Source organism: Pseudopipra pipra, chromosome 7, assembly GCF_036250125.1.
Source record: "Pseudopipra pipra isolate bDixPip1 chromosome 7, bDixPip1.hap1, whole genome shotgun sequence".
NCBI classification, from domain to species: Eukaryota; Metazoa; Chordata; class Aves; order Passeriformes; family Pipridae; genus Pseudopipra; species Pseudopipra pipra.
In genome coordinates this window covers 11896066-11914882 of record NC_087555.1, presented here as the reverse complement: position 1 = coordinate 11914882, position 18817 = coordinate 11896066, and the positions used below count along the sequence as shown (strand labels likewise).

The following is an 18817-nucleotide window of genomic DNA, read 5'->3' as shown; positions in this document are numbered from 1 at the left end:
AACCAAAATATCCCATGGAGTAATAGTTACCTCATCTGCCTCTCACTTACAGGAGCAACAGAGAGGTACAGCCAGACTTTTGTTTGTATTAGAAAAATCAGGGCATCTGCTTATCCCACTATCAACTTGATTCTTCAAACCAGTCCTAGAGTGTCATGGTTATCAAATATATCTAATAAGAGCAAGAAGATTTATTCAAGTGCAGCCCAGTAAGTGAGTAAACAAAACAAGTATTTATTTTTCTGACATGACAAAATATACCCCAAACTTTGAGGAACTGTACAATACAATCATTCTGTACTGAACCAGTTGAAAACACCTCCATTAAGCTTGCAGCTGGACAGGTCTGTGCAAGATACCATGATTGAATGAATTCTCTCTCTCCTATGTTTTTTCCCCTATGCCACCTGGAGAGGATCTCTGTCTTTCTCAGACACAATGATGCTGATTTTGTTCTGTAGGTGGGTTGCTAGCACGTCACGCACCTCTGACAAGAAGCCTCGCTCAGTGTTACTGTGCTCACACAGAATAACACTTATCCCATTGGCAACTGCATCCAGAACGTCATGGTGGGACATCTCTCCTGCCATTTTGAGAAAGAAATGTTATGTAGATCACTAATAACACAGTTGAGGTAACCAGGTCTTTGCAGATTTTGCAGACTACATTATATTCCATTTTCTGTAAGGGAATTCTGTAGGAAATGGAGGGAGTATCTTGTGTCTTGCCAAAGGAGAAACACACTGAAAGTTGCAACATATTGTCATCAACACTGATTCTGTGTTGAAATAATGCATGTATAACAATGTTTTAATTCAAATAACTTCCACTGTGCCACACAGCCTCTGATCCACGTTATCTCTACTTAAATGGTATTCTTCTATCATTCCAATAACTAACCGATTGTTTCTCAATTATAAATAATAGGTAACTCTTTCTGGCCAAATCTTTTAACAATCAGTCAACTCTTTTATTTTTTTCCTGGCTTGTTTGTTTGTTTGTTTGTTTGTTTCTAGTGACTGTTTTTGTAAAGATAATGAAACAGCAACATAATCTTTTACCTGTGAGGTAGATGTCAGCTTCTGTTCCCTTCAGGACACTGCTCCCAGAACCAGCACACAGAGCAGCTTTCTTCACTGGCGATTCTGCAGGACACAAGGTGCCACAGTTAAACTTTGTTCAGCCCTCATGTCTGTACTGATTAATTGTTTCACTATAACTACCTTGATTTGAGAGTCACTATAACTACCTTGATTTTAAGTTTGTTGGAGTTGGAGACACATCTGTCAGTTTGAAGTGTCATGGGCCTGTAACATCTCTTATAATACAGCACAATCCTCTGTGATAGGTAGATTTTTTTTTCTTCAAGGGGTAGGAAAGTTTTCAGAACGCTACAGCACAGAGGCTGGCTGATGGCTGGTTTTCTCCTAGTGAGGTGTTATTTAGTTAGGTTTCTGAACCGTTTAATAGGCTGCTACTCCTTCCAGGACTTCATGTTCCACCATCGTTAGATTCCCAACTAATGATGCCATTAAGGCAGCATTTTCCCTCTGAGATATACTAGTTGCTAACTTTTAGCTCTCAGAAGACCAGTCTTAATGCAAGCTGAAAACTGCTCCATGCCATTAAAAATTTGCCCATTTGCTGTGATCGCTGATTAAAGGCTATTACATGTGTGACAGTGACAGGAAATTTAGTTCTTCATATACGTTACATTGAGTAAGGAGAGGGGACACACAACACAGAGTTTTCAAATTCTGTTAAGGTTTTACAGTATGTTGCCTTGCAATTACTGTTAATTTAAGTGAAGTCATATCACTTCATTCCCACACCATAATGAGAGGCTTCAAAATATTTTTGGGGATTTTTAGTGCAATTGACAGCAAAGAGGCTTCTAATAAGACTTCTGTCTCCTAAGTTACAAAAAGTTTTCAACAAATTTGCTCTCACAAATTCTAGCAGCTGTGCTCCTTGGAGATTAGGATAGGTAGCTGGGATAAGAGGATGCTTGCTCCACATTTTTCTAATGACTCCACTGTTTGAGCTGGTTCACCTTTTTTCCTTATCTTTCATCAAAACATGGTTACATGTTCATAAGGATACCATAAAGTGTCTTACTATTTTGAGATGGTTTGAATTTAACACTCAGCCACAAGAGGGAATGTACAATGAAACAGTACACCTCTGTGTCTGATATCCTGGGCAGCAAATAAAAACTTAGTAATTGTATAAATTATGAAACAGAATGTCTTGTATTTGATTTGGGCTGGCCCTTCTTCACTGTGTCAACCAGCGTAAAACAGAACTTCCCACTAAAAGTACAGATGAGATTCTTTCTTGTGATTGTACTGTGTAAAATCTAAGATGCTGTTTCCTAACATTGCTTCATAGTACTTGGAAGTAAACCTGTTTAAGACAGAGCAGTATTTCCCACTCTCACACACACACTCATGGTCCTTATCTTCCTGGAATGCCAGTTCCAAGGGACAGCCTTACTTGCAGGCCTGTTTACCTAGTGTCCTGCCCATTCCCACGGCGATGCGGATGTGAGGCAATTTCAGATGGCTTTTGATACGCTTGATTATGTCTGACAAGGAAACTGGCTCAATCAGTGTGCACAGACGTCCCATTCCAGTGTGGGGAAGAAGAGGCTGAAAAGAAATTAAAATTACTGTGAGAAAGCTGACTCCAGAAGCTTGCATTGCTTTCCATCCTGTACAAAGGTGAGTATATTGGGCATTCAGGAATGTCTCTGAACTTTACAAAAATATGTGTGATGACCTCAAATGTAACATTCCAATCACAACAGGTATTGGAACTGATTTAAGAATTAGCACAGGCCACAAATATTTTCATTGCTTTGGAAACCATGTGTGGCTTCAAATCCCCATAAGCCAGTATTTCGGCGCACTGATGGGGCAGCACTGGCAACCTGTGATGCTACTGACTGCTGCATTATAGTGTTTAGGGCACTCAGCTCACACAGGTAATACATTCACAGGAAGTAATTCATGATTTTGTTACCTTTTGTAGCAAGAGAATCTCCATCTTGTGATAAAGAAGGCTGTTCTGGGACAATAATGCCACCACCTCCAACAGTGCTTTCTGAGAGCAGTTCAAAGTGACTCGTGTTTGCTCCTCACCTTCAACCCTGAGGAAAGATATGCTTGGTGCTTGCTAAGAACTAGATCAAATTTCAGCACTGTAATTATAAAACAAAGCTATTCTGCCATAGTGGCTGTTTTACCACTGAGAAAGGAAAAAAGAAGGTATTGGAATAGCCTAGCCTAGTTCACTCTCATGGAAAAAACAGATATGGGAATTTAACTCATCTGACCTCATCAGATTTCCTGTTAATACTCCTCTTTACCACCTCTAATCTATGTGATGCCAGATTTGAGTAGCAGTTACCATTTAGCATGATATAGATTGATCAGAAAGGGACAATTATTCCTTAAGTTTCTGGGTCTCTGCTGAAAAATACATCAGCAATGCACAGAGGAACAAAGTGGTTATAATAGTAAAGTACAATTACAGCAACTTATTGTTTCAAACAGAAAGAGTACAACACTAGAGAGCAGAGGAGATACCTGGCTGGGAAAGTAATGAGACAAGAGATCTCTTGGATGTCTTTGATTTTGGACAGCACTACATCCAGATGCTCAGTGTCTGTGCAGAATTCTACCCGGTGAGTGCCCTCAGCTGGACAGCTTGGTGCAGTTGATGGATGCAGTGGGACTGAAGTACAGGCACCTGAGAAAACAGTACAAGACTGCTGTTTTATAAAGCTGGATAAGTAGCCTAATACTGATTTAGCACATATCCTAAAGAGATACAACAAAAAGATGCAAATTTTGCACTCAAATCCATTTTCCCTGACCAGAAGTGAGGACTTTTTGTCCTGTTGTTTCCATTAGGCAGAGTCTACTTCAAGTCTAAAGAAGTTGATAGATATGTATTATTTGTCATTCTTAGCACCATCAATTTTATCCTAAGAGTTGTACAAAACTAAAAATAGTTTCTGGTTTGTATGACAGACTGGAAAAGACCCAGCTGTTGTAACCTATGAGTCATAACATAGGATAAAAATCTAAAATAATTTCAGGTAGCTTAAGTCCTTTGCAAACAATGAGATCTTGTACTTTATAAATTAAAGGTGGTGATTTAAAGTCGGTGGTCTAAGCTTTGCAACCACAACGGACAATAAATACGCTCCACCAGTTCCGGCTACATCCAATAGCAGTCATCCAACATAGTCATGCATCTGAAAATGTCCTCTAGTGTTTGTATCTCGTATACATCACCAAGATAAATTTCCTAAAATATGTTTAAGGTTCTTAGTGCTAGAAAAATATCGTGGGGGAAAAAAAGAAAGAACGATGAAGTCCTGTAAAAGCTGGAAGAAAGGAAAATGAGGAAAGGTCACCACATAAAACAGCATATACCAATGAATAATTTTAACCTTTCTTTGTTTGTTTTTAACAGAATCTCACCGAGTCCCTTTGTCAGCCAGTTATTAACTCCGTGAGGTACGGCATCGTACGCTGTATGTGGAGAGTAAATCCCGATTCTGTGCTCCAGGGCTCGGACCACCAGCCGTTCCTTCCAGGTCTTCCACGTTACTCGCTTGAGCGGCGTGAATATAGGAGGGTGGTAAGAAAGAATGAGGTCTGCCTTCTTTTGCACCGCCTCTTCCATCACCTCCTCAGTGAGATCGTTAGTAAGGAAAAGGGTGTTCACAGTGTGGGGAGGACTTGGTTCCACCAGCAACCCCACATTGTCCCAGCTTTCCGCCAGAGAGAGGGGTGCGAAGTAATTCAGGGCAGAAACGAGCTCCCTGAGGTCCATGAGGGCGCGGGCGGGCAGGCGGCCCAAAGCACGGATGCGGTGGAGAGGCCGGCGAAGCAGCGCCGTGCCAGGCAGCAGCATGCGACGACCTGAACGGTGGGGGGGGGAAACAGGCCGGAACGAGCCTGGGTAACCCACTGGCCGGAACAGCAGCGGAGCGCCCGGGCTGCGGATGCGGCCCCGCGGCCGGGTCAGCGCGGCCCTGCACCCAACGCGCGGAGCTGGAGGGTCATCCCCCTCCCCGCGGACACCGACCCGCAGAGCCCGGCCGCGGAGCCGTCCCTACCTCGGCGGAGGGCAGCGGGTGGCACCGCAACCACCTCACGCAGGGAAGGGCCGGCGCTGCGGGGCGGGACCTGCGCTGGCCCCGCCGCTTCCGCCGCGCTCCGGGCGCTGGGGCGGCCCCTCCGGGTGAGCGCCGGCCCGAGGCGGGAGACGAGCCGCTGCTTCCAGACGATCCGTCTGGATCCAGCCCCGGCAGGTTCAAGCATGCTCGCCCGTGGGCGGGGAGGGCCGGTGGAGGAGCTGGGTGGGGGCACCTCGGGTGGGCAGGGAAGGAGCCACAGCTCCGGGCTGTCGTGGGTGAGGGGGAGCCGAGGGCCGGTGGGTCGCGGTGGGGACGCCGGAGCCGGCTGGTGGCGGCTTCCCCGGGCTCCGCGGGGGTTCACCGGGGAGGGCGGGTGTAGAGGAGAAATTAGCGCGTAAATCTCTTGATTACTACACAGATGCGATTCTATTACCGCTATTCTAAACGCTTTATTTTAAAATATTGCCAAGATTAAAAAAGTCTGGTCCTGTGCTTGGATGCAGGTACCTGGCCGTTGCAGGTGCTTATAGCTGTCAGGAGCTGGCTCCAAATCACATTTCCGCTAGGTACTGGCATGGGGCTTTTATCTGGTAATTTCTGCCATTTACTATTCTGCCAACTGTCATAATATTCATAATATCTGGAAAAACTGATTGCTTAGTATAAACTTTCCTCCTAGGAAAGGGTGTTTTGCACCTTCACCCCTTTTCTCTAAGCTATCTTTTTGTACTTATTTCTGCTTCTTTATACGGTGTGTAGTTGCTTAATGCAAGTAAAACTTATCCACAGTCACTTGAATGGCACTGTAGAACTGTGTGATGTAGAAGCATATAACCACACAAATATTTACAAATCAAAAAGAAATGGGGGTTGGCGGGGAAAAAAACCAACTGATTTCCTATGTTTTCTTTGCAGGAAATTGCTGTATAGAAAGCTGCCTCAGCTTTTTGATAAGCAGACATGGTGAGAACAAAAGCACTTTATATATTTTCATTCTTTCTGAAATGGTCACCTCTTGGAAAGTGAATAGCTGCTCTGCATCTCAAAGGATTACACATATATTACTCTGATGCTGTGAAGAATTTGTAATGAAAAGTTTAGGTTTTCATTTCAGATTTATAAGAATATATTGTGAAAAGGAAAACAGGTCCATTTACATCAGTCTAAAATATAATTAAACTTTTACTTCAAAGATCCTAAAATTTAATCCTACTTTGGTATATATTTGATAATCTAGTTTGGTTTCTTTTACCATAGAAGCATTATTCGAGTTGCAAGCCCTGCTTGGGTGTATGTAAACTTATATACTTGCAGACTTTTAAAAGTTTAGCAAATCAGGAAATAGAGATAAGAGTGTACATATCTTAAACTGTACATACACCTTTTATAGCACCTTCATGGACACTGTGGCAGCTGTCTCCTCTCCTTTACCTGTATCCTTTTGGAGTAGTATGCCAGTATCAACATGATGCTGATTTTGGTTATTTTTCCTTGCACTTATCCCCAGTGTAATTATATTAGCGTAGTTTAGCACTTTTCATGGGAGCACTATGATATATTGGGCCTACAGAGATATATGTGCTTAGGTGACTGGGTAACTGCAGTTTTAAATTTTATAAAGCTAATTTTTAAATTCTTAGGAAAAGTATGTTATTTTGTACATTTGCTTGTTTGAGAAGGTAGATTATATACACTGCCATTTTGAACTAGCTTTATCACCCAGAAGGCTGCAGGCCAGTAACACACATCAGTTGCTCCTCTGGTTAAAAACGAGTGAGGAATGTGCACCACGCTCTCACCCAGATAGATATAACCTTGGTTCTTCACCTTTACAATCGCAAATGAATAATGTATTTCTGCAGTGTAACACCATAAAACAGCTTCTGCATTACCATGGCAAACTTGATTTGTCCTGAACCTGAATGAAACTGAGTGTTTTCTGGTGATTTTACTGGAAATGTGGAAGGTTTGTGACAGTAGCCTTGCTTATGGCCAAATACTGAAACAGTGGTTGTATGCAGTGGGAACTTGCTTATGTTCTTTGTGGGACTGAGAAATAAAACTGAGTCTGTTAGTAGTTCATTGCTGATTTAATTATTTTCTGCTTTTTGCTCAGGCTGTCACGCTGCATACTGATGTAGGAGATATTAAAATTGAACTATTCTGTGAGCGTACTCCAAAGACTTGTGAAGTAAGTCAAATAACAGGAGCAGGATTGCCTAGTGTTGAAACAAAGCAGTAGAAATAGTGAAGATTGTAGAGGGGGTAGAGTGGCTTTTGCAATTCATCTTTTCACATAATGGAATACTAACATTTTAAGCTGGTACAGTGTCTGTTCCACTCACGGAACTTGTGCACTGTGTCATGCTCCCTAGAGTTTTGGTGCCTGTTTCTCACTTGGTAAGGGTTAGCTAAGGAACTCTTCCCTCGAAGTTCCAGCATCTTCCAAAGTGTCCTCTGCCCCCAAGGGGAAATGTGGCACATAGCATGGGATTCCCAAATTTCCATGGGTTTGCTCACACTCTCACAGGCTTGATTTTAGTTTAAAAGAGTGAGACTCCCAGTTTATCAGAGGCCCCAGGTTCTCCTTTCTGCAGTAAACTTAAATTGAATTAATTTATTTTTTAATGAAAAAGCTGAGGCATAAAGTTATTGATTACAGAATTACATGTACAAAATAAAAATGTTGAATGGCAGTGATACTTTAGAGCATATCTCAGGCTTTTTGTTTGTTCCTCAAGTCAGACAACCTTACACTGTAACCTTTAAAATTCTTTGTATGTGTGACAGTGTCAAAGGAGTTTATTAACTATGATTTGTTTGTAACTGTTCTGTGGCAATGTTCTGTGGAATTCACATGGTCACAATGCAAAGCAGGGGTAAAAGCATTGATCTTGCCAATTCTGTCATTTTAGTAAGACAATACTATTTTTCAGTTGTTTGTTAATATGGTTTGTTTGATTTCCATAGAATTTCCTGGCTCTTTGTGCTAGTAACTACTACAATGGATGCGTATTTCACCGAAATATAAAGGGCTTCATGGTTCAGACAGGGGATCCATTAGGTAAATTCTTCTGTCTGGGTCTCTCTATAGAAAAATGTACATAAAAATAAAATGTCAAGATATAAAATTCTAAGTATTAATATTAAACCCAAAATGTAAATAAATAAAAATAAAGTATAAGAATTATTGCCTTGGTGATGGAGGTTTTAATGCTGAGATTAATTTTCTTTGGTGGGCTTACAGAAGTGCAGTCATTACCCTGGTTTTAAATAATGATGCATTCTACAAACTTGAGTTTTTCCAGCTGTTTCCACTAAATATGAGAGATCTATTGACTGTTGAACGGGGAGCAGTTGCTACTGTGCTTTATCTGGTTTCTGCTTGAAAGGCTACACTGCCTCTAAAGCATTTGGGGAAAATGTCCCAGACAGTGTTAGCTGTTGGGGAGAAAATCTGGTTCAGCTCTACGTCTGTTTGTACTCACACTGAATTTAATTTGAGGATATGTCAGTGGATAGATGTTCTTTATATAATGTTAAATCTCCATGAAGTGTCAAGAAACAAGAACTTGATCCCTGCCTCAAACTAATTACAGCCTATCTAGGGTCTTTGTATTAAAATGTCATAACAGAACATAATTTCTGGATTTTCCGGTCTGAAAATCTGGTAATCTCTACTGTGGTGCTTCTTTGTCAGGCACTGGGAAAGGAGGTAACAGCATCTGGGGCAAGAAGTTTGAAGATGAATTCAGTGAATACCTAAAGGTATTTCTGTGCTCTCAATATGCAGTTACGTTTTCATATGAATTTTCTTTACAAGTTGGAGAACAATCAGCATTGTGTTGTACTGTATGAAACACCTCTTTTGTAATTGTAAAACAAATAAAGGATGGAAAGCTTGGTATTATTAAAATAGGAACAGGCATTTCTGTTCTTGGCAAGTTAGGTTTGAAGGTTTTCATCACTGAAAACAAAATTACAAAGAATTTGTAACTGTTTTTCATGCACTAAAGGGAAAGTAATTTTTCATTCTAAGAGCAGTTTTAAAGAGCTAATTATGAATTGGGATAGAATATATTAGCAACCAAGATTTGTTCTTAATAATGGTATTGAGGCAGAGTTCTAGGTCACAGAGCACTTTGTAGAGGTTAGTCCTGCTCTCAGAGATGTGTATTCACGTTGAGGTTTCTCCCCTTGTTCAGCACAGTGTCCGTGGGGTAGTGTCAATGGCAAACAATGGGCCGAACACCAATGGATCGCAGTTCTTCATCACTTACGGCAAACAGCCGCACCTGGACATGAAGTACACTGTGTTTGGAAAGTAAGGGTCCAACTGCTCGCCTCTTTGTCAGTGTGTGGGAAGGATCTGAGTATTTCAGGGCACATGCAATGCAAATTCAGAAGCTTCTGGTTATAAGGATGTGTGTATGTAAATGTATGCTCTTGCACTGTCACCAGAATTAGTTGCTCCAAAATGCTGTTACCTTTTTCTTAGTATTAGGGAATTCAGTGGAAATAGGCATATTGAAAACTACCTCAAGAATGTAGATTTTCTTTCTTTCTTTCCCTCCCCCACTAGTTATTCCAGCTTGGCTTTTCATCCATTCCCAAATGGATGTAGCCTGATTTTAAGCCAACTCCAGAACATCTGGATATACAGTTGTAGGGTTTACTGAGAACCAAGAATCTGATTTGGGACTGGATCTGGGTATGAGTGTGGTACTGACTTGGTCATGCTTCTGTTTAGCTGGGACTTCCTGTTGGTCAGATAAAACTCATGGAACTGACAGTTAATAAAATCAACTGAGGTTGTTGCATCATTATTTTAAAATATACTTATGTTAATAAACATTACTGATAAATTATCATATTCTAAGCAAATATCTAAAATGTTTGAGTCTTTCAGATTGGCTTTTTCTATTTCAGAATCATGGTAATGTCTTTTGTTTATTGTTAAAATTTCTAGCATACAAGTGAATCTGCTGAGAAAATGCAGCCTTATTAAGTGCAGTTAAATATTCAAAAGAAACTGTGGAATGTGAAAATACTTATTTTCTACCATTTGTATTGTTTGTAGGCATCTAACTATAGGTGCTCCTTTCATTTCTGAGTTTGTTTAGAAGTGTGATTGACAGTAGGGTTTTTTAGATTTTTTTTTTTAGAAAAAAAGTAGAGACTGTACTCCTACCTCAGCTGCAGAACCATCAGAACAGCATATAGTCAGTCCCTGCAGGCCCACAATCCACTGCAACGTGGATTCAAAGAGCTCACGAAAGTGACTGAGTGGAACAGCACAATGTGTTTTCTTCTGAGTCTGTTTCTGGGGAATAAACTGCCAAGATTTACCAGAACTAGTTGCTTAAACAAAAAACGTATGAGGTTTTAGTAGAAAAATCTCTCTTGCCAGTTCTTCAGCCTGAGCAGGAAATCCATGCCATTAGATTTACAACAGTTGTTAATGATTCTGTCCAATCTTGTCTTTGAGTCAGAAGGTTAGAAATTATAATCTCAGATTTGAATATTGATTTTCCAGATGTAAGATTTCAATAATTCTGACTGAAGTTTGCTAGGGCCAGTATCTTGCTGCTACCTAAGCCTGTACTGTAGTGGTCAATCCTGCCTGTCAGGAAGTGGTATAAAGGTTGGTATAAAATATGATACTGTCAGGTCAGCAGGAATTATTAGTACTTTTTTTCAGAATCTATCAGGTATGCTTCATATTTCCTTTCAAAGTACATTATTTGCCACATACAATGTTTTGGCTGTATTACTTGTATCATTTGCTTGCAAAGTCCTTGCCCTATGATACTTAACTGTAAAGTGTTTTGAGATATCTCAGTTGTGAAATTTAAATTATTATTAGGAGGAGATTTCTAGCACTTCTGTTTTTCTTGCAGAGTTATTGATGGCTTGGAGACCCTGGATGAGCTGGAGAAGCTGCCTGTAAATGAGAAAACCTACCGACCTCTTAACGATGTTCGTATTAAAGATATTACAATCCATGCCAACCCTTTTGCTCTGTAGCCACAGAGGCCTCAACACATTCTTTAGAGACTGGTCAGACCAACTCCCAGATCATGGGGTTTAAGGAGCCATTAAAAAGGGTTACTTGCGCTGGATCAAGTAAGTTTGCTCACTGAATGCATAATTTTCAGGAGCTGTGACATTGTTTTGGAGTTGTCACAGAGAAATCTTGTGCTTCAGAAGCAGGGTTTTCCAGAGTATCAGCCAGGATTTTGATTTTTAAACGTTGCTTTTTATACTTGTAAAATAAAAAAAAAACTTTTAAAGTATTTTTGCAAATCTTTGAGTTTTGCCTTATCTTTCTTAGTGATTGTATATTAAAACAATGTTCTTTGCTATAATTTCATGCTACCAGTTTTCTGAAACTTTCTCACATAAATTCTAACCTTCATTACTCAGTTTTCTCAAAAGAGTAAAGTAAGATATGCAATTTTCTAGGTGAGAGCAATGTCATAAATCGATGAAACCTTTTTCTCCCAGAGGATTAAAGAACATACTTAGAGGAGTGCTTGCTCTTGTACTGCTGTGTTGAAATGGCAACCTCTTCAACCTCCCAAAAAGGTAGATGGAAAGCAATTTCTTCTGCTTCTGGCACAGTGCTATAGGTATGAAAGGTATTTCTGTTAATATGTATGAAAGAGTAAATATTTTCTTTACATAGCCATTAGTTGAAACAAGGCAAGATGGATTTAGTGTAACTGTTTTTCATCACTTTTTGTACTGCACAAGCAGCAGGGGTGTGGTGGGTTGACTGTGGCTGGATGCCAGGTGCCCACCCAGCTGCTCTGTCACTCCCCTTCCCAGCCGGACAGAGCAGAGAGTAAAATGGAAAACAACTCGTGGGTTGGGATAAGGCAGTTTATTAAGGCAAAAGCAAAGCAGAAGCTTGCATGCACAAAAGCAAAACAAAAAATAACAAGGTTTATTCTCTACTTCCCATGAGCAGCGATGTCCAGCTGCTTCCAAGCAGCAGGGCAGGCAGCCACTGGAGACAATTAATACCCCTCCTCCCTTTTCCCTCCCAGGAAAAGGAAACAAACCCACTACCATCCTTGCCTTAGTTTTTATATCTGAACTGATGTCATATGGTATGGAATATCCCTTTGGTCAGTTTGGGTCAGCTGGCCTACTTATGTTCTCTCCCGGAATCTTGCCCTCAACTGGCAGTGCTGTTACAGTTACAACTGTTACAGTGCTGATGCTGTGCTCACCAGTAGCCAAAACACCAGTGTGTTATCAACACCCTTCTAGTTCCTAATGCAAAGCACAGCACTGTGAGGGCTGCTATGGGGAAATGAACTCCAGCTCAGGCAGACCCAATACAAGGGGGTAAACAACAAAGAGCAGTGTCAAAAAGGCTGTGGTCAGATGAGGCTGAACAAGGAAGAGAGAGTTGTTGTTTGGTCTTAGCTGAGAGCAATTGTTATTAGATAAGAAAATCTGCAAGAAGGTACGGACGTTTCTAAATATTGACTGGTCAAGAGGAAAACTATAGTACATGCATGTGTATGAGTGTGTATTTATGTATATTGCTGATCCTATGCTCAAAACAAAATAACTTGACTTAAGCAGGAAAAGAGCAATTTGTATACATCAAAAAAGAGTTCTCCACCTTGGGCATACTGGGAAGAGCAAAATGTTCTGCTCTTCTTTGTTGTAGTTATAAAATTAAATTTTAGCATCAGTTTAATTTCATAAAGCTGGAAAAAATCAGCTTTGCACAGAGGTGCACTTTAAGATTCTGTAGAGTTGAGAGGGTTTATTTCTAGTTCTAACTGTGCATAAGAGACCTGGATAGGAAAGAGTACTCGCAGTTCCTGCGTCCTACTCCTACCATTTTGGACTTCTCCCCCAGTTCTCTTTATGCTCAGTTAACATCCCTTAGCAAAGCTCAATCTCATATATATGCTTTGTAATCCTTGAGAGGCCCAGGCCAGCTCACTTGCAGTCTGCTTCAGACCATTATTTCTCATTTTGAGACTTTGCCTCTTAAAATAACGAGGAAAACTTACTTGCAAGAGAAAGGCAAAGGTGCAGGTTACTGAGGCGTTAATGAGCAGAGTTAATCAGTGCCCTCTCTCTGGGACAAAGTTTCTGTATTCTTTATGGAGTGTTGCTTAAGCTCCCAGCTCTTGCTCCAGAGTGTATATACTGTATATATATATACATATATATATGTATATGTACTCTGTATATACTGTAATACTTCAGTCAGGTAAAGGATTTAATTTTAGCTCCATGCTCTATCTCTTCCCTATAACCTGTGGCAATACCAAGTAGACAGAACCATGCAAGTCCATGTTTGACTGACACTTACTGCCATGCAGAAGGAAGGACATGCTGAGAAATTTCCTACATTGCAAAGGAACCAATAATTTAAAATGCTGACATCTAGCACCAAACTGGAAAAAAAAAAAATTTTAGAGTTTTTAGATTTTTTTTTTATCTAATGCTGTGTATTGAAAGAAGAGTGATCCTTTTGGGACACAATTACCTCCAAACTTTTCAGAATTGTATTATATCTGTTTTCCTATTTGTGGCTCTGAACCTCTCCCAGGTTTCCCAGGTTCTCCCTGAGAACTTGGAATTCAACGTGAAAAATAAGGGTGGGGTTGGTCTCAACCACCTGTTGCAGAAAAGGCAAGACAGAGTAGGAAATAGCCCGGTGGTGGCAGTGTGTGGTTCTGTGGGTTGCTGGGTCCAGCATACGTGCAGTTCAGTTCTTGCACACAGTCCACTGATGTGTCCCCAGCTGTTTGACTTTTGTGACAGGTATAGTCCTTTAGATAGCAGAAATGTTGCAGACAGTACTATTCTTACTGTAGGCCACTTGTGCTTTATAAACTGTTTGCTTCCTTCAGTCTGGTCCTTTATCACAAACACTACAGCCACAAGATGAGTTCTGCTGAAATGTCTACTCATTTAAAGAAAATATAACTGTGATGGAGGGTCTCATCATGTATATTCTAGATTATCTCTGACCTTTGGTGCCATTAGAAAAGCAATAGGTAAAGTTGGTGTTAATAGTGGGTCATGCTGGGAGCAGGACTCAGTCTAAGCTGGAGAGCAGTGAACAAGAAAAAAAATAATGGTGCATTATTTTCGAACAGTGACAAACTTACATGTGTAATGTGTGTATTTTAAGTTGATCACAGGGGCAGTTGGAGAAGTAAATGAACCTCCTTGCTCTTTGTATTTTTTTTTTAATTTACCGGGGGTGGAAGTATTTCCGAAGGTTTAGTCCTTCTCAGAATAAATAAAAAAAATAAATTGGGTTTTAGGGAAGTGATGTGTATAGGCTGTTGTAGCGTTTCAGGACCGTTTTATCCGTAGGTGCTCTGTTTCCCCATAAATTAGATTACACTTGAGGTGTTTGACTGCTTATTACGGGTTTTTCAACGCCAAATTTCAGGCACAGTGCTTGGTTCGCTCCGCTGAGGTGCCCGATCGATGGCTGAGGGTCTGAGAGCGCTGGGACTGCGCTGCCCTGTGTGCAGTGACAGCAGCAGGGAAGGCCAGGGCTAGTCTGATGTTCCCCTCCAGACTGGAAAACATGATTCAGAGCTAGTATAAGATACCACATGGCATAAGAAGGAAAAAAAAAAAAAAAAGGATTCAACGATTCAACTCTTCGGGTAAGTTTTTTCTTATGCCAGTGACTTGCAAAGACATCTTTGTTAGTCATATGTGATCCGTTAAACCCCTGCTGATTTAAAGCTGACTGGGTACATGCATATGCTTTGACAACCACTAACAGTGTGTAAAAAAAGTTAAGAGACAATTAACAGCTTTATCACCACGGGTGAAAAATGACCATTTCGCAACTCCGAGTCTCCCCCTCACTCGCCGGCCGCCATGTTCTCTCTGCGCTTTCTCCGGGCGCGGAGAAAATGGCCTCGGCCGCTCTGGCGGGGGAGGCTGGAGCCCTTCCCCGTGCCCCGGCTCGGCCCGAGCGCGGAGCTTCAGGAGCGGGGGTTCGGAGGCCCGACCCCGCGCAGTCCCCCTGGCCGGGAGCGGGAGCGGCCCCGCTCCGCCCTCCAGCCCTGCGGCGGAGCCCGGCGGGGGCGGCCTGAGGCGTGGCCTGGGCGCGGGAATCAGTTTACTCTTGAAAAGGGAAATAAAAGACGGATAGGGAATGAGTTCGCTTTTCCTCCGGGAGCTAAGTAGCTGGGAGATAACCGGGGGTTTATTGTCATTCTGATTTAGCATCAGGAGTTCTTCGAGAATCTATAGAAGCAGTTCCTTTAAGTCTTCAAAAACCCAGCGGGCAGTAACTGTGTGCCCGTGTTAAGTCCACAGAAGCCTTTCTTTCTCCGAGGGTGTGCAGCACTGGGAGCCTGAGCAGCTTTGCAGAAGCGTTGAGTGTCTGAGCCACGATGCGTCTTTTAAAAAGTCTTTTTTTTAAGGAGTAGGTTACTGGTTTATGTTCCCCTATCAAAAACAGTTAATTTGAAAAAGCTCTTGAATAAAAAAATAATGTAGAGGGAAGAGCAGAGGAAAAAAAACACGGAAATTGGGGATTGAGGAAAAATGCAATCTTCATTGTACTGTAAATTTGATGATCAATGGCTTTGAAAGTGAATCGTTTGTCTGTGGGATGTAATTCAAAGAGTAAAATATCTTTGTTACAGCTGGGGGATTGCAGGCGAACTAATTGGCCTGACCAGGATAAATGAAAAAGACCACTTTGGAGAAGCTGCTATAATGCTGAGAAGGAAAAGGCCCACCGTTCAGAAGTGGACAGGAGAAAAAGTGCTGCAAACTTGATCTTTCTGAAACTCCGGACAGGTAAATAACTTTTGAACTTCTGATATCGGCAAACATGTGTCTCAAGATTTTATTATTCTCATCAGGTGATCTGATAATGGATTAATTTCTGAGTTGGAGGTATTTCAGCTTAAAACAAAAAGCTGTCTTCATAGGGGCACTGGAATGATTTTAATTACGTTTACTGGATCATTTTTTTGTAGTAGTGATTCAGAAACCAAATCTGTAAATGAGAGAGGCTATCATCTAAAATGCAATTTTGAAGGATGCAGTCACGAGTTCAAGCAAGGATGTGACGCTGGACATCAGAATAGCCAGAGATCTGGTCTTAATGTGACAGTTGGTAGCAAAAGGAAACACAAGACATATTATACTAGTTGTCATCCTCATCCTCCGCAGGTGATATGACCAATTTTAATTTAGCTTGTTGTTTTTTGGTTTGGTTTGTTTTTTTTTTTTTTACTTTTAAGAAGATAGGTTCTCATCTGGGCAGTAGTAACTGAGTGTGGGAGGTTGGGAAATTCTGTTGGTAATAGTTTATTCCTTTAGATCATATTAGTAGCTTATTCTTTTTTGCTAGGATTGTATTTCCTTCAGTGAAATTGTATAGTTTGTACATATGCTTGTGATATCACTGAACATGATCTTGCTATTTGTTCACTGAATATATTTGAGCAGATTAATGAAGAATAACCATCAATTGGAGTACTTGAAATACAGGCATCACTTTCGTGACTTCAGATCTTTTATTATGACTAGCATTTATTTAAGCCCTACTTGAAAATCCAAGGACAAGTTTCTAAACTTGATTTTGACTAAGTATCACTGAAATAGAGAGGTTGTAATGTCAGATTTACTTTTCTAAGTATCAGTGAGAAATGTGTAGAATTGGATATGAATGATGTCCATCCACTAGGAGGGTGGTTTTTCTGATCTTTGTTTTATATTTAACTGTTAAAGCTGAAGATTGGAATTATAAGTTAAGATCTTCAGCCAAGACAGCACAAAGTAAATGTATATGGTATTTATGATTAAAAAAAATAACTTCTTGCAAATACTCATATAAGTGATTTAATCTTGATTGCTTAAGATGGGTATTTTAACTTGGCCACAAGGCTATTTTATATACATATATCTATGTTTGTGTAAAAGATAATTATTAAATCTGTTTGGTCTAAGAAAAAAATAGGGGCCCTGAAATAATGAAGTAAAATTCAGTGAACCAGTCTTTTAAAACAATTGTAATTTTTTGTTGCCTTGCTGCTGAAGAAGGCTGGTCATTTTTGACTGACGGTTGTGTAAGGCTGTGAGATGTGGAAGTTCCTCTAGTATTAGCCCAGCATACATCAATACAGTGGGGAAGTAGGTGGGACTTCTAACCTCTAAGAACAATACTGATATATATGGGATCAAGTATGTTTTCAGAATTTAAATATGAAATTTTAGTTGTATTTATGCATAGATGAACTTTGGTTATACTGTCAGCACGTAGTAAAAAAAAAACCCTCAAACTTTTCTGGTAAGGTTGCCATTGTTATAAACAATGTATATCTGAATATTCTTAGTCACTGTTATAATCACTGTCCCTTCAGAAGAGGCAAACGTATCTGTGAAAAGTCAAAAAGATGGTAGCTGCTCCGATGCAGCTTAGGAAGTCCTAGTACTGGAATATTTACAGGGACTGGGTCCCAGCAGTACACTATGATTATACAAAGCCACCTTTTACTTTGTTTCAGCTTTGCGATTTCTGTGACCTCACTTTCTGTAACATTGGAAATACTTCTCAGTGCTAATACACCTGTTGCAAATCATGTGTTGTTCCTCCCTTTGTAGTCACTGTGCCCAGATGTTGGAATGGTTTGAGCCCCACGGACACCATATGCATTGTTTCTGAGCTCGTGGGACTCAGCACCTTTGACTTGCATTGAAGAGAATGCTCTCTGCCATTTAAGCTGGATCACATTAGACAAATGGCATATCAGACCTGCAGATCTGTGAACTGTAAGGATGGTTCCTTTTTGCTTTATTTGTTATGTGAATAAAAATGTCTCTTGATTTCCTTTCAGAGGTGAGAGGTGTGGCAAAAAAAAAACTGGCAATGATGAAGCAAATGCTGCAGCCGTTGCTGTATCACATGATGAAAGAAAAGCTGGACTGCTACAGTTTAAATATTTTCAGATTAGGTTTAAGAGCAAACTTTTTAAAAAAAAGTTTAATAATCATGGAGTCATCCATTTGCTGTATTTAACAAGCTGGCCACTCTTGTGGAATATTCCCAGATCAATTCCCAGGTTATGAGCAAACAACTGGTAAACTTCTACTGAAGGGACAACACAGAATTTTGAATAACAGACTATGTTCTGTTTGTCTAGGGAAACACAGGTGTTTCTGTGCTGGCCAGCTGGCTTGGGATGAACAGAGTCCTGCAGGCATATATATATATCAACACACCATAAGCCACTGAAAGTGAGACGGGGGAAATGCTTTTGTGGAGAGGAGCTTCAAGTGCAATTATAAGACAAACAACAGAACAGCTTGAATTTTCATGAATGAATTCATAATGATGTGCCAGGATTCCGACCACAAAGAATCTCTTTGACCTTGTTCAGAAGACACTGGAGTATGACCTGAACAACTGCACTTCTCTTAAAGAAGCACTGCAGCAGCCACTCTTCTCTCTCTTCTGCCCAGACATGCAGAAAAAGAGTGCAGGCTCCTGAAGCCAAGGAGGCTGACTCACAGGGAAGTGCACCAAAGAAACCTGAATGCCATTGACTACTTATTACTTGGTTATTTTGTAAATACTTAGTAGTATGACTTTTTGGATATTTAAGTTCAATCCAGCTGCTGACATTGAACTTATTTAGT

General features: G+C 40.6%; 2 protein-coding genes across 10 annotated transcripts; one reads left to right on the top strand and one right to left on the bottom strand.

The window, feature by feature from the left end:
• Positions 1-214: 214 nt before the first annotated feature.
• NIF3L1 (NGG1 interacting factor 3 like 1) lies at positions 215-5175 on the bottom strand. Its single transcript, XM_064662032.1, has 6 exons — positions 4494-5175; positions 3591-3753; positions 3025-3151; positions 2513-2651; positions 1062-1145; positions 215-583 (listed from the first exon to the last, which is right to left on the bottom strand). The coding sequence occupies exons 1-6, from the start codon at positions 4927-4929 to the stop codon at positions 399-401; spliced, it is 1134 nt and encodes a 377-aa protein (XP_064518102.1). The 5' UTR covers positions 4930-5175; the 3' UTR covers positions 215-398.
• A 27-nt stretch (positions 5176-5202) lies between these two features.
• On the top strand, positions 5203-18171 carry PPIL3 (peptidylprolyl isomerase like 3). Of its 9 annotated transcripts, none has more exons than XR_010432114.1 (11): positions 5248-5329; positions 5659-5721; positions 6071-6118; positions 7272-7346; positions 8126-8219; positions 8856-8923; positions 9361-9479; positions 11056-11281; positions 11663-11787; positions 15814-15970; positions 18016-18171. XR_010432114.1 is itself a non-coding variant. In XM_064662038.1 (8 exons), the coding sequence occupies exons 3-8, from the start codon at positions 6116-6118 to the stop codon at positions 11180-11182; spliced, it is 486 nt and encodes a 161-aa protein (XP_064518108.1). In that variant the 5' UTR covers positions 5248-5329; positions 5659-5721; positions 6071-6115; the 3' UTR covers positions 11183-11533. The 9 variants fall into 9 exon arrangements, 2 of the variants coding, with proteins under 2 accessions (XP_064518109.1, XP_064518108.1); XR_010432112.1 differs by lacking the exon at positions 18016-18171 and adding an exon at positions 17783-18014 and having other exon boundaries at positions 11663-11743; XR_010432111.1 differs by lacking the exon at positions 18016-18171 and adding an exon at positions 17783-18014.
• The last annotated feature ends 646 nt before the right edge of the window (positions 18172-18817 follow it).

Bases quoted from the DNA above. Each gene is read 5' to 3' on its own strand.
- PPIL3 (XM_064662039.1), top strand. The intron at 7,347-8,125 runs GTAAGTCAAATA...TGATTTCCATAG, and splicing joins GTACTCCAAAGACTTGTGAA to AATTTCCTGGCTCTTTGTGC. The intron at 9,480-11,055 runs GTAAGGGTCCAA...TTTTTCTTGCAG, and splicing joins AAGTACACTGTGTTTGGAAA to AGTTATTGATGGCTTGGAGA.
- NIF3L1 (XM_064662032.1), bottom strand. From the start codon at position 4,929: ATGCTGCTGCCTGGCACGGCGCTGCTTCGCCGGCCTCTCCACCGCATC. The intron at 3,152-3,590 runs GTATCTCCTCTG...ATCTTTCCTCAG, and splicing joins CTCATTACTTTCCCAGCCAG to GGTTGAAGGTGAGGAGCAAA. The intron at 1,146-2,512 runs GTAAACAGGCCT...TGTGTCCTGCAG, and splicing joins GGGAATGGGCAGGACACTAG to AATCGCCAGTGAAGAAAGCT.